Source organism: Podarcis vaucheri (genome assembly GCF_965113315.1).
Source record: "Podarcis vaucheri genome assembly, chromosome: 3".
NCBI classification, from domain to species: Eukaryota; Metazoa; Chordata; class Lepidosauria; order Squamata; family Lacertidae; genus Podarcis; species Podarcis vaucheri.
In genome coordinates this window covers 65,047,073-65,063,008 of record NC_138761.1, presented here as the reverse complement: position 1 = coordinate 65,063,008, position 15,936 = coordinate 65,047,073, and the positions used below count along the sequence as shown (strand labels likewise).

Sequence of the window (15,936 nt, the reverse complement as noted above, 5' to 3'; positions counted from 1 at the left end):
GGAGTCTTTTGGTAACGACCTTCGAGTACGGCAGAGGGAAGAACATCCCATCTAGCCAATGTAAAGGCGCGTCTGTATTTTGGGATGGTTAATTTAGACAAATATGAAGCTGGGAAGTCAAAGTGGGCAGGGGGAGAGTAAGTATACCATGGACACATTTTCTTTAGGATAGTCAGGTTGTTTTGCCGTTCAATGTCTTTCAGGCGCTGGCCTATTAGGCTCTTTGCTTTAGTAAGGCCCATTGATAGTAAGGATTGCGAATGCAGACCGCATGTAAGGAGTTTTTGATGCACAGTTTTGAACCACATGCTTTTATGAGGGTCTTGCATTACTAGAGACAGTAGACCGAGTGGATTTAGATTAAGGAAGACAACTGAATAACCAAGGCATTACAAGCCAACCACATTAGTTCCTGTTGCCCTTTTCTGCACACAACTGTTAAGAAAACAAAACACTGGGAAACCAAACTTGTCATGAAAATAGAGGGTCTTTCTTGCGTTTTTTAAAATGTATTCTTGTTTCAAAGAACCCACATGTGGCAGGTGAAGATGCTTCTGAATCAAATTATGCTTACCGTATTAACTTTCATGGACTAGCAGACTGGTAGGGGGCACAAGGATGGTGAGCAACAGCAATCAATTACAGGCTGATCCATACATTTTACTGAGCCATGTTGTATATCTGCTATACATGTGGTGTTTCAAGTACACTTGAACAGCTGTGATAGCTCAGTCAGTACAGCATGAGACTCTTAATCTCAGGGTCATGGACAAAATATCCCTGCACTCTACAATACTGCAGTTCTATCTGTTTTGGCTACTTCCTACTTAAGATAGAAGGGAATCAGGTCTTTCAAGGCTGCTAGGCCATAGATGTTGCTTCCCTACTGAAGTTTTTAAAATAGTTTGAAAATACAGCTTAATGGTTGACGCAGCAGTCATTGAACACAACAGTAGTTGTTAAACTATAATGCTTTTATGAGTAATCACAAATAATTAAGAGTGATCTGCCTATGCCATCATGGAAGTATACTTTATCATTCTTGATATTTGCTGGAGAAGTTGTAGCCCAGGGGTAAGTAATCTGTGACCTTCCAGATCATTTTGGATTAATCACTTCCATAAGCCCCAGGCAGAATTGCCCAATGGTCAGGGATGGTGGGAGCTGCAAGGCCACAGGCCAGCCATTCCTGCTGTAACCCCCTATGCCTGAGACTTGCTAAAATTCAAGTGTGCATAGTCTTTCAAGAAACAGCAGAAAGGCCTGTTGAGGACCTCCTACTTTAGTGCTTATGTATTTCCTCCCCTCCTACGCTATGGAAACTTCTGCTTTCTCCTTTAAACTAATCAGAGTTTCCTGTTGCAAACTAACAGGGCCACACTGGTTAGTTTGTGGTGCATTCAAACTAGAAAGCAGGTGCTTCCCGCTTCACTGATGTGCTGGAGGAGAGAGAAGTGGTCGAGCAGGCTCATTCATTTAACACTAAACCATGGTTTGGCTGCTGTGCTTTAGTTTGGTCATTATGCTAAACCAGGCTTCCTCGGCCTCGGCCCTCTGGATGTTTTTGGCCTACAACTCCCATGATCCCTAGCTAGCAGGACCAGTGGTCAGGGATGATGGGTATTGTAGTCTCAAAACATCTGGAGGGCTGAGTTTGCCCATGCCTGGTATATTACTATCATGATCATTACTATTCTTGCCTATCCTTCATCATAAGGTTCCTGGGCGAGTTGTAGCATAAAAAAAACAATAAAAACAACCCATCCCATAATAATAACAACAAATACCCACATTTTGGTCAGATTCACAAGCTCTAAACCACTGGTGGAAGATTCTCTCTGGTATATCCCGTTCACCTAGCATAATGTGATATTTGAGAGATTTGTGCGTTACATCGTGAAAAACCTTTTACAGAGTCCACTGAACCAAAAAATACAGAAAAGCTTATTTGTAGTAGGAGAATATGCATATGGAAGTACTGCCAGCATTTCTGAGTATTCTACCATTTTGTCAACCTTTAAAAAATATATTGATGTGGGTTTTGTGCACCATCCTGCCTTAGTAGAATTGTTCATGGGTCTGTTTGCTGGGAAGTTCTATAGGCATCAGTTGATCCTGGCGTCGGCCCCTCCAGCATTGAGTACTTGTTGCATACTTTCTGGAAGAAAAAGGAGGCGGGATCAAGGCAATATATTTTTACTATAAGAATTTCTATCCCTTACAGGCAACATTGGCAGTTGTGCTTTTGGAGCTAATTGAGTTGTGGTTGGCATGGGTCTTTGCCACCTTAGACCAGTGTGATTTAGATTTTTTAGTTTGTATTTTTAAAAAAGTTTTAACATTAAATGGAATTTAGTCAACTTCACACTTGTCATCAGATATGGTCTGACAACCATCATGTGACAGACAACTGCTTGTTAAAAGATGAAACGCGAAGCTTGTCTTGAAGTGTATAAATCATGCAAATAGTACAAATCCGCATTTTCTTTGCATACATAACATCAATTTATATGCATTGTTCCAAATTTTACAGAATTTGGATTTCTCCTAGTTTTTGCAAAGAACACACTGATGAAGAGACAGATACCATTTACAAAGAGCAGGTGAAAATATTTTTAAAGGCAATTTCTCAAACTCCTACAGTGGTACCTCGAGTTAAGAACTTAATTTGTTCCGGAGGTCCGTTCTTAACCCGAAACTGTTCTTAACCTGAGGTACCACTTTAGCTAATGGAGCCTCCTGCTGCTGCCGTGCCGCCGCTGTGCGATTTCTGTTCTCATCCTGAAGCAAAGTTCTTAACCCGAGGTACTATTTCTGGGTTAGCGGAGTCTGTAACCTGAAGCATCTGTAACCAGAGGTACCACTGCATTCTGAACAGGGAATTTAGACAAATAATAGTATTTTTAATGTAAAAAAAAAAGTAAAAGAAACAAGGCTGCAAGAGTGTTTTTCAATGCTAACTTCCCACCCCAGCTATTAAATTACTATGGACATATTACCTGGCTGACCTTACAAGTGAGTTAGGAATAAAAAATACTATATATCAGCATTAGCTGAGGTGTGAATTCTGCTATTAAAACAACACATTGATTCACAAAGATCTTCAAAGGCCATGGACATAGCCAGGATTTTTGTCAGGAGGGGCAGAACCTCAGTTTGCTATGCATTTTTATTTATTTTTATTGATGAGGGGGGCAGCTGCCCCCCCCCCGGCTATGTAACAATACCTTACCTGGCATTGTTAAAGCTCACAGAATTGGGCTCAGTGTGGCCTCTCCATGTAGGATTTATTAATAATGAAGCCACAGTATAGACTGCCCTGCTCTATGGAAAGCTTGCATATAGGTACTGAGCCCACACAGAAAACAAACCATCGGGAATGGTGTTAGTGAGCTCTGGGTTCCCTTCAGCCAGTGTGGTGTAGTGGTTAAGAGCAGTAGATTCGTAATCTGGTGAACCGGGTTTGATTCCCCGCTCCTCCACATGCAGCTGCTGGGTGACCTTGGGCTAGTCACACTAGTCTCTCAGCCCCACTCACCTCACAGAGTGTTGTTGGGGGGGGGAGGAAGGGAAAGGAGAATGTTAGCCGCTTTGAGACTCCTTAGGGCAGTGATAAAGCGGGATATCAAATCCAAACTCTTCTTCTTCTTCAGCTGCTGCCAAGTGTGACACAATACAAGCCCACTAGATGGCAGCTTTTACTTCCAAGAGCATTTGTAACCTCATGAGGAAGGATGTGCTGTTTTTCACACTGCCATTTACTAGAATTCTGTTTAAAACACCGTAACTTCCATACTTACTGTTTTGCCAGTTTCATAGATATCTGCTCTAGGGAACATCCTTTTGTCTCGGGAATGAAGAAGACGACAAACGCCAATGCTGCCAGACTCATCATGGCATAAACAAAATAGACCCATGGTAAACCAATGAGATCTAAGAATTTTTTAAAAAATAAATAATTAGTTATTTTAGGGACCTTGTTCTCAGTCCAGGTCAGCAGAGCGGGGGGGGGATCTATGTCTTTCCAGATGTTGCTGAACATCAGCTCCAGCCTATTTATTATGGGCAATGGCCAGAAAGGACAGGGGCCATCGGCCATTGCTCAGTCCCGTCTGTCCTGCCAAAATGTCACAGGTGCAGGAATAAATAGCAGCAGCAACAAAATCGTTCATTAAATGAGTTTTGTTTCCCAGACATGCTGTGTGCATGAATGCGTTGTCTCTCATGCAAGGGTTGAGTCACAACAACCTTAGAGAAATGGGCCAAAGGGTGGGATTTTGAAATTCTCCCAACAGTTTTCCCTCAGGAAAATTGTCAGCTAAGAAATGTTGGTTCACTGAGTGCAGAAGCAGCAATGTTATAGTGGTGGTTGAAGGAAGCAAGCAAGGGATTAGAGGTCAGGAAGGAGCCAAACCCATTGCTTCCATCAACATTAAGAGAACTAGGTTCACAGTTGCACCCGGACAGTGAAAATGGGGTGCCATTTTGTAAAATAGTCTTCAGGGGAGAGTTGAAATATTTATCAATGGTTTGTGAGGAGATTTTAAAAGAACATTTCAGATATGACTTTTAGAAGACATCTGAAGGCAACCCTGTTTAGGGCAGCTTTTAATGTTTGATGTTTTATTGATGTTTTATCTGTTGGGAGCCGCCCAGAGTGGCTGGGGAAACCCAGCCAGATGTGTGGGGTATAAATATTATTATTATTTATTTATGTAAGTATAGTCAGCTAAAGCCTAACCAGGCATGGGGGAGAAACTAGATTCAGTTTGTATCGAAGGTGAATCTACCTAATTCATGCTTTCTGAAATAATAAGTGAACCAGGAGAAACTGCCATTCTACAAAATTTGCGTTTTCTAAATGTTGCAGTGCAGTTCTCCAGCCAAGTAATATATGCATAAAATGTGCCTTTAAATGCATGTATGTGAAAATAAGATATAAAAACACATTATATTAGGGAAAATATACTTTGCGTGTATATTGGGCAAACTTGCACAACCCCTGGTCTTACACACATGCAAAATTTGAAGCCAACCTTATTCTTGTGATTTAAACACTCTTCTTAATGCTGCATTTTAAGTTGTGGTGACCCATTACGCTCACCCTTACCCATACCAGCCTTACCTGTTGTAGTCAAAAAGGTTGAGGAGATCAGAAGATTAACACCCCAGTTCATGCTGGAGGTTAGAGCCATCGCTCTTCCTCTGATCCCACCAGGAAATATTTCACTCAGTACCAGCCAGGACACTGAAATTAAAAATACAAATGTAACAGTGTGCAGTGTTATTTAAGGGCCATCTAGTCTACCTTCACAAACCTCTGTCCTGATCCTATGCTCCCTCGTTCCACTAAATTGGGCAACGGTGGGGGGGGGGCACAGGTGCCAGAAGCAGCAAAGCCAGTGGGAGTTTTGGGTATTCCTTGATATAAGCTGTAGGGCACACAATACAGAATCAGGCCTACACTCCTGTTTGTCTCTCCCCAGTACTGTACTGAGCTTCTTGCTGCACCTAGTTCAGCATACTAAAGTAAAACCACCTCAAAAGTATTGGGCCGGGGGCAGCATGTGACCATGGATGGAGACGTCTGGATAGCTCAGTTGGTTAGAGCATGGTGCTGATAACGTCAAGGCTGCAGGTTCGATCCCCGTATGGGACAGCTGCGTATTCCTGCACTGCAAAGGTTTGGACTAGATTATCCTCAGAGTCCCTTCCAACTCTACAATTCTGTGATTCTAAGTCATGGGAAGAACACATTATTTACATTCCAAGGGTCACAGGTGCTTCCAGACTGTCAATATGTTCTGGGTGGGATACAAGTGGCAAACTATAGTTGCACAATTATGGCAGATTTGGTGCTCTTCCAAACTGGACTTTTTGCGGTAAGGAAAGTGATGGCAAAATGTACTGGGAAGAGTGGGAGAACAGTCATTTTACCTGCTGTTGTATAACCTCATCACAAATCACTGCTCAATAAAATAAACAGCCAGAGAAGTATAATCTCCATGCAGATTTCATGCAAATAGGAGAGATGCTCAATAAACAAATCGGAAAGCAACCACAGCTTCCATTTCTAATGTCTCTAATTAAAAGGCCTCAGGTAGCTGGGAAATATACTTAAGACATGTGTATGCTGTCCTTGATGGCAAAGCCCTCCCAAGGAAGCAGCAAAGCAGAATGAAAACATTTTTTATTTTTTTATTAATCTACCGCAATCCAACTTCACAACGGAAAAATAGCATCAATTTAAAAGCCCAACATAACTGTTTTGTGAAAATGCGGTTTGAAATACAAATGTTTCATATGTCTGGCCCAAGTGGGGATATGTACTTAGCATTGTAGAACTGTAGAGTTGGAAGAGACTCATAGGGTCATCTAGTCCTGCAACGCCAAAATCATTTGCCCGACATGGGGCTCAAACCCACAACCCTGAGACTGAGTCTCATGCTCTACCAACTGAGCTATCCACCACCTCCCCGCTTCTCTGGGAGACCATTCCAAAGATAGGCCTGCTTCCTAGAACAACACATCAGATGAACCAATGGTGGACCTGTGTAGAGGCCCCTGAAGCTGATCTATAAATGACAGCCAGGTTTGTAAGGGAGGCAGCAGTCTTTCAGATAACATAATCCCAAAGTTTCAGTTCTTCTGTTTCAGCATCTCCTTGCATTGTTATAAAACTATTTTCCTTCTGCCAAGAAGCACCAAGAACCCAAAGGGATATTTCCACTTGGGCAATACCAGTACCCAGATGGCAGCTTTTTAAATTGGCAGCTGAAAATCTCAAAATCTCCATCTATCTTTTCTCCACTGAAGAATCTGAAGCACTCTATCTGGCACAGTGCTTGGCTTCCCATGCCCATTCATTGAAGAAGCTACATTTCAAAATAGGATTAGACTGATGCACCCACTGCCTTTTACGGACAACATTCCAATATTTTGTTGAAGTTCCTCGCTGATAATGATTGATAAGTTTGGGTTTAAGGGTTAAACTGTACAGTTGTCATAATAGTACTCTGGCAGATTAAATGTGGATGGAATGCAGGAAATAACCTCTTTGGGAGGCGAGTTATGGAAGGCTTTCGTTGTGGCTGATGATATGAAAATAAAGTAGCTTAGAGTCTTTGGTCTGATGAACAAAACTTGCTCTGTTTCAGCTCTTATGTGAAACCCTCTGGCTTCTTACTGTGGGCATCCAAGCTATATTCCCAACAGGCCTATGCAGAGTGTGCTTCTGACCTTGGAGGAGAGGACTACCTCTGAAACAGGCACTGAGCCAGAGCTAAAGACTCCAGACTTCCCAGCTCCATTAACTTCACTGAGTTATGCATGTTTGCAGATAAGGGACAATACATACTGTTTTCTCCTGAGCACATATACCTGAGAAATTCATTTAAGAACTTTCCTTTTTGACCTTAACCCTTGCCACTGTAACAGGTGCAGCTATGTGGCTGTAATCTAAACAATATAGCAAAGAATTAACTTGATTTTCTGACTTTTCTTCTTCTCTGTCTAGCAGCTTAAAGACTATTAAAGGAAAGTGTGTGTGTGTGTGTGTGTGTGTGTGTGTGTGTGTGTGTGTGTTTCTTTAAAAAGTAGAGTTCAAAGTACTTGAAATGGTTTATTGGGTTACAAAGGTACGCATTGGGGGGGGTGGAGATCAGACAGATTTACAGCTTAGAAATGAATGAGGCATGGGATATGAAAGCCTCTGAAAGAAATGCATGATTAAGAAGTGGTGCAAGCTGAGGAATGCCAAGTAAAAGGGATTATTCCCCAAGCAATAGGGGTGGAGAAAAGAGAGCCAAACACAGGCATAGGCAAACTCGGCCCTCCAGATGTTTTGGGACTACAATTCCCATCATCCCTAGCTAACAGGTGGTCAGGGAGGATGGGAGTTGTAGTCCCAAAGCCAGTGTGGTATAGTGGTTAAGAGTGGTGGACTCGTAATCTGGGGAACTGGGTTCGCGTCTCCGCTCTTCCACATGCAGCTGCTGGGTGACCTTGGGCCAGTCATACTTCTCTGAAGTCTCTCAGCCCCACTCACCTCACAGAGTGTTTGTTGTGGGGGAGGAAGGGAAAGGAGAATGTTAGTTGCTTGGAGACTCCTTCGGATAGTGATAAAGCGGGATATCAAATCCAAACATCTGGAGGGCCGAGTTTGCCTATGCCTGGCTGAATACATACAGCACACTTCCAAAGGCAAAAGCAACAGATGGACTAATGAATGCAAAAAACCCTGCTCTGTGAAGAAGGGACTCAGAAGGTACAGCTGATGACTTAGATGATGTTAGGAAGAAGCCCAGTGTGGCTTATGCACAGTCCTGTGGAACTTCTATTTATACATGCATATGATTGGGCTGTCTGAATGATTTGATGAGTTTTCTCAACAGAGATACAAGCCCTGAGGGAAATCTGATATTTGGGAGAGCTGATACTCACAGGGACATATTTTCTCTGCCTTCTCACCTGAAGTAACCAATAAATAAATAAATATAGGATTGTCCAAGCAAACCCAAAGCTTGTGCCTACAAGGCACTGAAAAGTAAAACTCAGAATAGGCAATCTTTATTTCTTAAACTTCAGGCATCACACAGATGCTGGATACGAAAATCCCATACACAGAAGGGGCTTGACTGACTTGCTCCTCTGCTGTGCTTGTAGCATGCTGGCCCTTTCCCCTCTCCCTCCCAGTAAGCAAGAGCAACTCACCTGCCAGGAAGCTAGCAGGGTGGGCTCGCCCACACTTCCACTTGCCCTGTGCCTAGGAAACCTTGGTCTGAGAGGTTTTCTGCTTGCTCCATCCCATTTGCCCTGCCATTTCCCCCCATTAAAACCTGCTCTCTACCACTGAATGGGAGCAAACCTCAATCCGCTGTAAACCCAAATGACATTTGCTCCAATTCAGCAGTAAAGAGCGGGTTTTCCCAGGGGAAAGTGGTATGGCAAGGAGACATGTGGATGAGCCTGTCTAACAGAGCCCATGTCCCACCCAGCAAGCCACTCCTGCCCATAGACACGGTGGTCTCTTCTTACTTATCAGTCAAAACAACTTGCAATTAATAAATTGAAAAACACTTACTTGGTCCAAGTCCTATGGAGAAAGCAGCAATGTAAACAAGCAAGGAGGCCAGAGAGAGCCATTTCAGAGCTGATCGAACTTCCATTGCTTCTGCTGCTACCTGAGACTCTGTGTGGCTTGTGTCGGGGGCTCTGCCCCCCACTGACAAGGTCTTGTTCCACCTTTCTGTATTAGAAATGTCAGCCTTCCATTGTGAAACTGTGCTGGACGAAGCCAGGCTAGCAAATTGCTCCTCAAGAGTTTCATTTGTGGAGGTCAATTGTCCCACTCTGTGGAATGTGGCATCTTCCCAGGACTGGTTTCTACAGACAGCAGTGGCATTCACATGTATATTAAGCGTGATCAATCCCATGGTGAACAATGACACAGACATGAGGGATGAGCCAATGATAAGAAACGTCTTGCTTCCTATTTGGTCGACAAAAAGGGTGGCTGGGATTGTACTGACCACTTTGACCACTCCAACACCAGTAGAGGCCAAACTAGCTGCCTGATTGCTCTGAAACCCAACTGCTTTCAAAACAGTGGAGGCATAAAACAAGATGTTAGGCTGTCCTGTTGTTTGTACAAAAAACACTAGAGTGATTCCGATCAGCATCCGAGTCCTCATATTGTCTTTTGAATGGAACAGATCCCAGAAACGGTACTGGTGCTCATCTTTCAAGGAAGATTTGATCATAGCAAGTTCTTTGGTGGTGTCTGTGGTTGTCCTGAGTTTTCCAAGCACTTGGCTGGCAGCTTCGTCAAAGCCTTTCATAACGAGAAAACGAGGACTTGGCAGAAGGAAATACAAAGCAATGGCTTGTAGAATCCCCAGTGGAATGACCAGGCCAAACATGTACTTCCAGCCATGGGAAACACTGGCAAAGGCATAATTTGAAACATAGGCAAAAAGTATGCCCACTACAATCATGAGTTCATTCAAAGACACAAGCAAGCCTCTTCTGTGCTGCGGGGCAATCTCTGCGATATACACACAAGTTGCAGTTGAGGAGAGTGAAATGGAAACCCCTATCACAATCCGCCCTATTATGAGGAGTCCGTATGAGGCGAAGAGTATCAGCACTAGACTTCCCAGTACAAGTAACGCAGATGCCAGCATAATGGCAACTCGCCTCCCATATTTGTCGATCAGGATCCCACCAGTCAATGAAGCAAGAAAGGCACCAATGAGAAGAGCACTTACAACTATCTCCTGTTGCCGGCATGAAAGGACTAGGATGCTAGTTAGCTGAAGAAGAGCTCCAGAGATAACTCCAAATTCATAACCCATCAGAAGGCCACTGATAGCAGCAATGCCAGATGATAGAAGAGTGAGCATTCCGAATCCTGGAAATAAAGGTTATAGAAATATTCAGTTTTAGTTTAGTATTTTCAGAAAGTACATCTTTGCCCAAGATTCTTAAGCCAACAGAGATGAAATTTCCATTGAAGATGATGAAAAAACAACAGTCCAGATCTTTGTTTCTGATACTTCCAGCTATTAGAATTGTATAGTTTACTAATAATAACTACTTAAGCTTCATATTTTAAAAAGAGGGTATATGTCTGAGTGTCCCTAAATATTTGCATGCTTGCTTTTGTAGTTATTCCCCGTGTTCTGTGCCCATCTGATCATGAAATCCTTGACTTATTTAAATTTTCACTCATACTGTAATTTTAAGATCAGCTCGGCCAGCTCGTTTTCTCAATGGTTTTTTAATTACTGCTTTTATGGTTTTGTTTTTGTACTTTGCACACATGTGTTTTAATTTTTATTGTAAACCAGGCTTGAGGCCAAACTGAAGAAGGCAAGATATAAATGCTTAAATAATAAATAAATAAAATTAAAAATGCATTGTGGGCCATAGCATGGCCCATTTAGAACTACATTCAGTTTCAAGTCAGGTGGCTCTGGAAAATCATGGATCTCATGTTGTTTCTTCCTAAAAGCCAGGTTTAGTTCAGTTATTATGATTAATAGTTCTGAATCACGTGCCTAAATCCTGTTGGTTGCCATGGTCGTGTCTTGGGCTGGATAATTCCACAGGTTAATTAAACAGCACTCCCTCTGTTTGCAACATTCAGGCTGTGAGTGCCATAACTAACGCAGCCAAAAAGGCACCAGACGCATACAATAAGAAGACTACTGACAGACTGGGGGGGGGACCCAAGGTTTGCAGAAGTGTACAACTTTATATATAAAGCTTCAGGGAAAATCCTCTGGGGAAGGGGGGGTGTTGCTGTGAGAACTGAGCATGCTCTGGTCGTGGAATGTAGGCTGACTACTAGATAGGATAACGGGGGTGGGGTGGGGGTGGAGATGCTGGGGCAATTGCCTCAGGAGCATTTTCTGGGGAGAGATGCTCATATCCCCCTCTTTGAGCCAGCCCTGCACCACTTTGCGAGGTTGGGATCTGATCAAATCCTAGCCTCACAAAGTGGCTTGAGGAGAGTGGCATGAGAGGACGCCGTGCGCCCTTTGATCACAGCCACCCCAAGGGCTTTGGACCAAAGGGCACATGGTTGTTGCATCTTTCTCATGTCACCCTGCCCGGATCCCAACCTCACAAAGTGGGACCCTGCAGACACATTGTGGCCTATCAGGCGTACAACAGTGCATTGTGGCCTGACAACCTCCTTACACTCCTTGTTTTGGCAATCTTAGACAGGCAACAAGAAGAGATTTACCGAATATCTGGTGGGCTGTTTCTCGTGGCAGATGGGCTGCATTTGGATCGGTGGGTCAGAAGTTGGGAAAGGGGAAGGAGGTGGGGGTGGGGGGGTAGGGGCAGCACCAATCACAAGAAAGCAGAAAAGATAAAAGAAAGAGGCAAAGCCTCAAAGTGGTAGTGAAAAGGAGAAGGGAAGAGAAAGCAATTTAACAGTAACCTATTTATTTATTAGATTTATAGACCACCCTTCATTATAAGATCCCAGAACAGTTCACAGAATAAAATGCAGGATAAAAATAAGTAAATAACTGAAACTAAAAAGCAAAGCCAAACAGCAAAGAACTTACTCTGATAATATACACATAATCACTAATTATAATGAAACAACCCATTTTTAAAAACAAGTAAAGGACTTACCTTAATGCAACAAACCTAAACCTCTGCTAGCCATCATACAAAACATCACACCTGAGCTTTTCAATGGAACATTAAAACTCTCAAGATTCCTCCTTACAAAACCACAATGTTATAATTAAAATGCATCTTGATGCATAAACCCCTACAAGAATTATAACTGACAAGTAGGAGCCGCAACAGACTGGGAGCGTTGCTGTTCCGTGTTCAAGTTAGCCAGCGAGCCGTGTTTTTGCTCTACTCTATTCCAACGACAATGGATTTGTTCAAAGTAACATAGGTCTCCTTCAGGTAAAGGGCTGTAACTCAGCCAGAGAACACATGTATTTCATGCAGTAGATCCCAGAGCAGATACCTTGCATTTCCAGGTTGGAAACAGGAAAAGACCCATGTCTGAAATCCTGGTGTCACTACCAGTCAACATAGACAGTACTGAACCTGATCTACCAACTGTCTGACTTGGTGAAAGGCAGCACCCAGTGTTCTTACTGCATAAAGTATTTTACAGGCTGACTGCCATTCAGCCATGTTCCTATTAGCAATTGTGTGCATTGTAAAATGTCTTTTAAGAGAGTGCACTTTATAAATCCACGGCTAATTTTGTTTTAAAACTACTTTCTGCATGTATAAGAAACACACAAAAGCTTGAGCAGACACTGAAAAAGTTTAACGCTTAAAATTCACTTTCAGTTGTCAAATGAAAAGGCCCCAAGATCAGTATAATCTTTTCCTTATTCAGCACCAGTACATTCTGTGTGAATATATTTACCCCATGTAGCTGTTTTGTGTTACTTTTGGAACTCAAAAGCTTGGAAGTCAGTGAAAGACCAAGAATGAACAACATGTGGGATAAACAAACTGAAGTAACACTGACGCTGAGGTTCTTTTTTAAAAAATTAAAATAAATAAAAAATCTAGAAATAGCCACACTGCTCTTGGTGTGCTTAGAAACCAAAGCCAAAATCACTGGTGAAACATGGAAGAGAAGCATATTCTATAAAGTCTAGAGCAGGGTTTCCCAAACCTGGGTCTGTAGCTGTTGGACTACAGTTCCCATCATCCCTGACCACTGGTCATGCTAGCTAGGGATGATGGGAGCTGTCGTCCAAAAACAGCTGGAGACCTAAGTTTGGGAAACGTTGGTCTATAGACTTGTTTTCACAGCACAACCCAACCAGCCAGCAGCCATCATAGGCAACAGTGGTGCTCCAATGATTAATGCGACGGAGCTGCAAAATCAGGGTATAGAAATTTATAAATAAACAAATAAAAATTGCAAGCCCCATAAGAAAAGCCAGAAGCCAAAAGGCTTTTCAAAGTCCCAACTAGCCACCATCTCTTAAGTACACCTCAGTGATGCTGAGAAAATAAATGAGATTACTGGGGTCCTGTGTGTTTACTTCCCCTAGTTCCCTGAAAGCAGAGGTATAAATGTGATGAATATCTAACATATTATAAAACTGTTAGTTCAAAAATAGCTCTTCCTTGTATATCAATACAGTGGTACCTCAGGTTACAGACACCTTGGGTTAGACACTTCAGGTTACAGACTCCGCTAACCCAGAAGTAGTACCTCAGGTTGAAAACTTTACCTCATGATGAGAACAGAAATTGCACGGCGGCGGCGTGGGGGTAGCGGGAGGCCCCATTAGCTAAAGCGGTACCTCAGGTTAAGAACAGTTTCAGGTCAAGAACGGACCTCCAGAACGAATTAAGTTCTTAACCTGAGGTACCACTGTAATTAGAAAGCCTAAAGACTGAAGGATTATTTTAGAAAGAAAGAAAGAAAGAAAGAAAGAAAGAAAGAAAGAAAGAAAGAAAGAAAGAAAGAAAAGACTGTCCCTTTGGCTCTTGTGTTTATTGTTGCTGGGACTTAGTCACATTCTATCACCATCTGTTGCCCTGTAGGCACAATTGTCACTCAGACTATGTGGCTGTACCTGTTTGAGCAGGAAGCTTGTGCAGGCTGCATTTGCTGCATTCCTCTCCTATATTCTGACATTGGTGGCTGAGGTCCTCTGTGTCCTGCGCAGGTACCATGGCTGTAGAAAAACAGCTCGCCAACTTGGTTCCTTCCCAGCGATGACGAGAGGCTCTACAGCGAGAGCGTTTCACCCTTGCTGTCAAATCTGGTGCCTCTGGCTCTTCTGTCCATGGCAGCGTGGGACAGGAGCAAAGTGAAATCTGGAAGTTACTGAGGGATCCGGGAGCAACTTTTTCTTTCTCTTCCAGCAGGTTTTGCCCTTTTTGGTGACACAGGCTGTTGCTATTTTGGGTAAGCCTATCATGAGCAAGTGGGAGGGCTTTTGCTCAGAGGTATTGTTTTTGCCTTTGAACAAATAGCTGGAGACCTTAGAGGGTTGTGCAGAGAGCTCAGCAGGAGTTTCAGAGGTTTTGCTTACAGCTTTCCGCTCCTCCAAGCTGCATATTCTCCCTTCTCCTTTTTTTTGAATCTGTGAAAAAGAAAAAGAAAGAGTTAAAAGAGGCTGCTGTGTCAGCAAGAAGTGGTGCACTGAGCAAACACACAAAAGATGGTATTCATTACTGTGCCATTATGAGCAATTAAGAAATAAAGTAAGAAAAATGATCACTTTCAGCGTACGAATTAGGTTTTAATAACAACAATAACAATCATCATCATCTGTGCCACAATAAAGAGAAAACAGAACCGCCACCTGAGAGGAAAATAGGTATACTCATAGACTGGAGAAGCTCAAAAGCTTCAAAAAATAAATGTCTGCCGCAAAAAGATGGCCAAGTTGTAGCCAGGCAAGCCTTTCTGTGGAAGGAGATCCATGTGTGGAGAGCCCTAATGTGGCTGCTCATCACCTCACAACAGCAGTGGCCATGGCATGGGAGCAAGAAGGGGAGGGTGTGGGAATGGGGCTGACCCTGAAAGCCGGGGATGGTGGCTTCATAATTGGGCGGAAGGTGAAAAGGGTACTTGGTAGTTGCAGTGTGTAAGAGAAGGCAGCTGCCCAAGGTTATCATGTGGGTGGTTTGTGTGCAAGGAGGGTTGCATGGAAGGAGGGCAAGGAGGTGGGGAGCTAGGCATGAAGGTGTAGACAGGTTCAAAGAGGGCTGCAGAAGAGAAGACCAGACGTGGCTCCCAGAAAAGGGCCTGGGAAGGTAAAAAGCAAGCTTAGTAGTTGCATGGGGTGGGGTGGGGAAGCTCTAGGGAGTTAACAGGGGGTGGTAGGGGGTGTTGGGGTGACCAATAGCACAGCCCCTAGTATGTGCACACACACACACAGATCCAGGTTCAAATTTCCATCACTCCTCCACAGTTGTGACTGATGCCTTTCACTTACAGTTACAGAAACATGGGAACACAGAACATGCTCAGTGTCCCTTACACTGAATGCCAATGCCCCAGACCTTATTGACAGGGATCTTAGGTATGTTCACATGATGCATGTGTCAATTTATTTACTGAATTTATATACCACTCTATACCCAGAGGTCTCAGGGCAGTTCACAGTAATGTCAGTTAATGTAATGTACTCCATCTATGTACTTACTTTAAAAACAGCCTTTACATCATTTCTACAATATTGTGTCCTCTATTAGTCTTTAATGACCTCTGTGCAGTAAGAATCCATTGTAAACAGTGCGAGTGAGAAACAAATGTTTGGCTTTAGAGAAAGAACACTGCTACGGGGGAAGCAGCAAAAAGAGGCAATATTAAACTTATCCAAGACGCTTGGTATTTCAACACTTCAAAACAAAACTGGACAAAGACACACATCAAAAACCGAGGTGCTTCACTTCCTTGGAACTAAAAGG

General features: G+C 43.1%; 1 protein-coding gene across 2 annotated transcripts; it reads right to left on the bottom strand.

Moving 5' to 3' along the window:
• Positions 1-468: 468 nt before the first annotated feature.
• Positions 469-14,455, bottom strand: SLC2A12 (solute carrier family 2 member 12). 2 transcript variants are annotated; one of them, XM_082217130.1, is made up of 5 exons: positions 14,091-14,455; positions 9,083-10,411; positions 5,126-5,248; positions 3,801-3,933; positions 469-2,158 (listed from the first exon to the last, which is right to left on the bottom strand). In XM_082217130.1, the coding sequence occupies exons 1-5, from the start codon at positions 14,188-14,190 to the stop codon at positions 2,059-2,061; spliced, it is 1,785 nt and encodes a 594-aa protein (XP_082073256.1). In that variant the 5' UTR covers positions 14,191-14,455; the 3' UTR covers positions 469-2,058. The 2 variants fall into 2 exon arrangements, with proteins under 2 accessions (XP_082073256.1, XP_082073255.1); XM_082217129.1 differs by having other exon boundaries at positions 469-2,154; positions 14,091-14,322.
• Between the last annotated feature and the right edge of the window lie 1,481 nt (positions 14,456-15,936).

Excerpts from the sequence above, each read along its gene's own strand:
- SLC2A12 (XM_082217130.1), bottom strand. The coding sequence starts at position 14,190 with ATGGTACCTGCGCAGGACACAGAGGACCTCAGCCACCAATGTCAGAAT. Across the intron at positions 10,412-14,090 it reads CAAGCTTCCTGCTCAAACAG|GATTCGGAATGCTCACTCTT; the intron begins GTACAGCCACAT and ends CTTTATTTCCAG. Across the intron at positions 5,249-9,082 it reads CTCCATAGGACTTGGACCAA|TGTCCTGGCTGGTACTGAGT; the intron begins GTAAGTGTTTTT and ends TTTTAATTTCAG.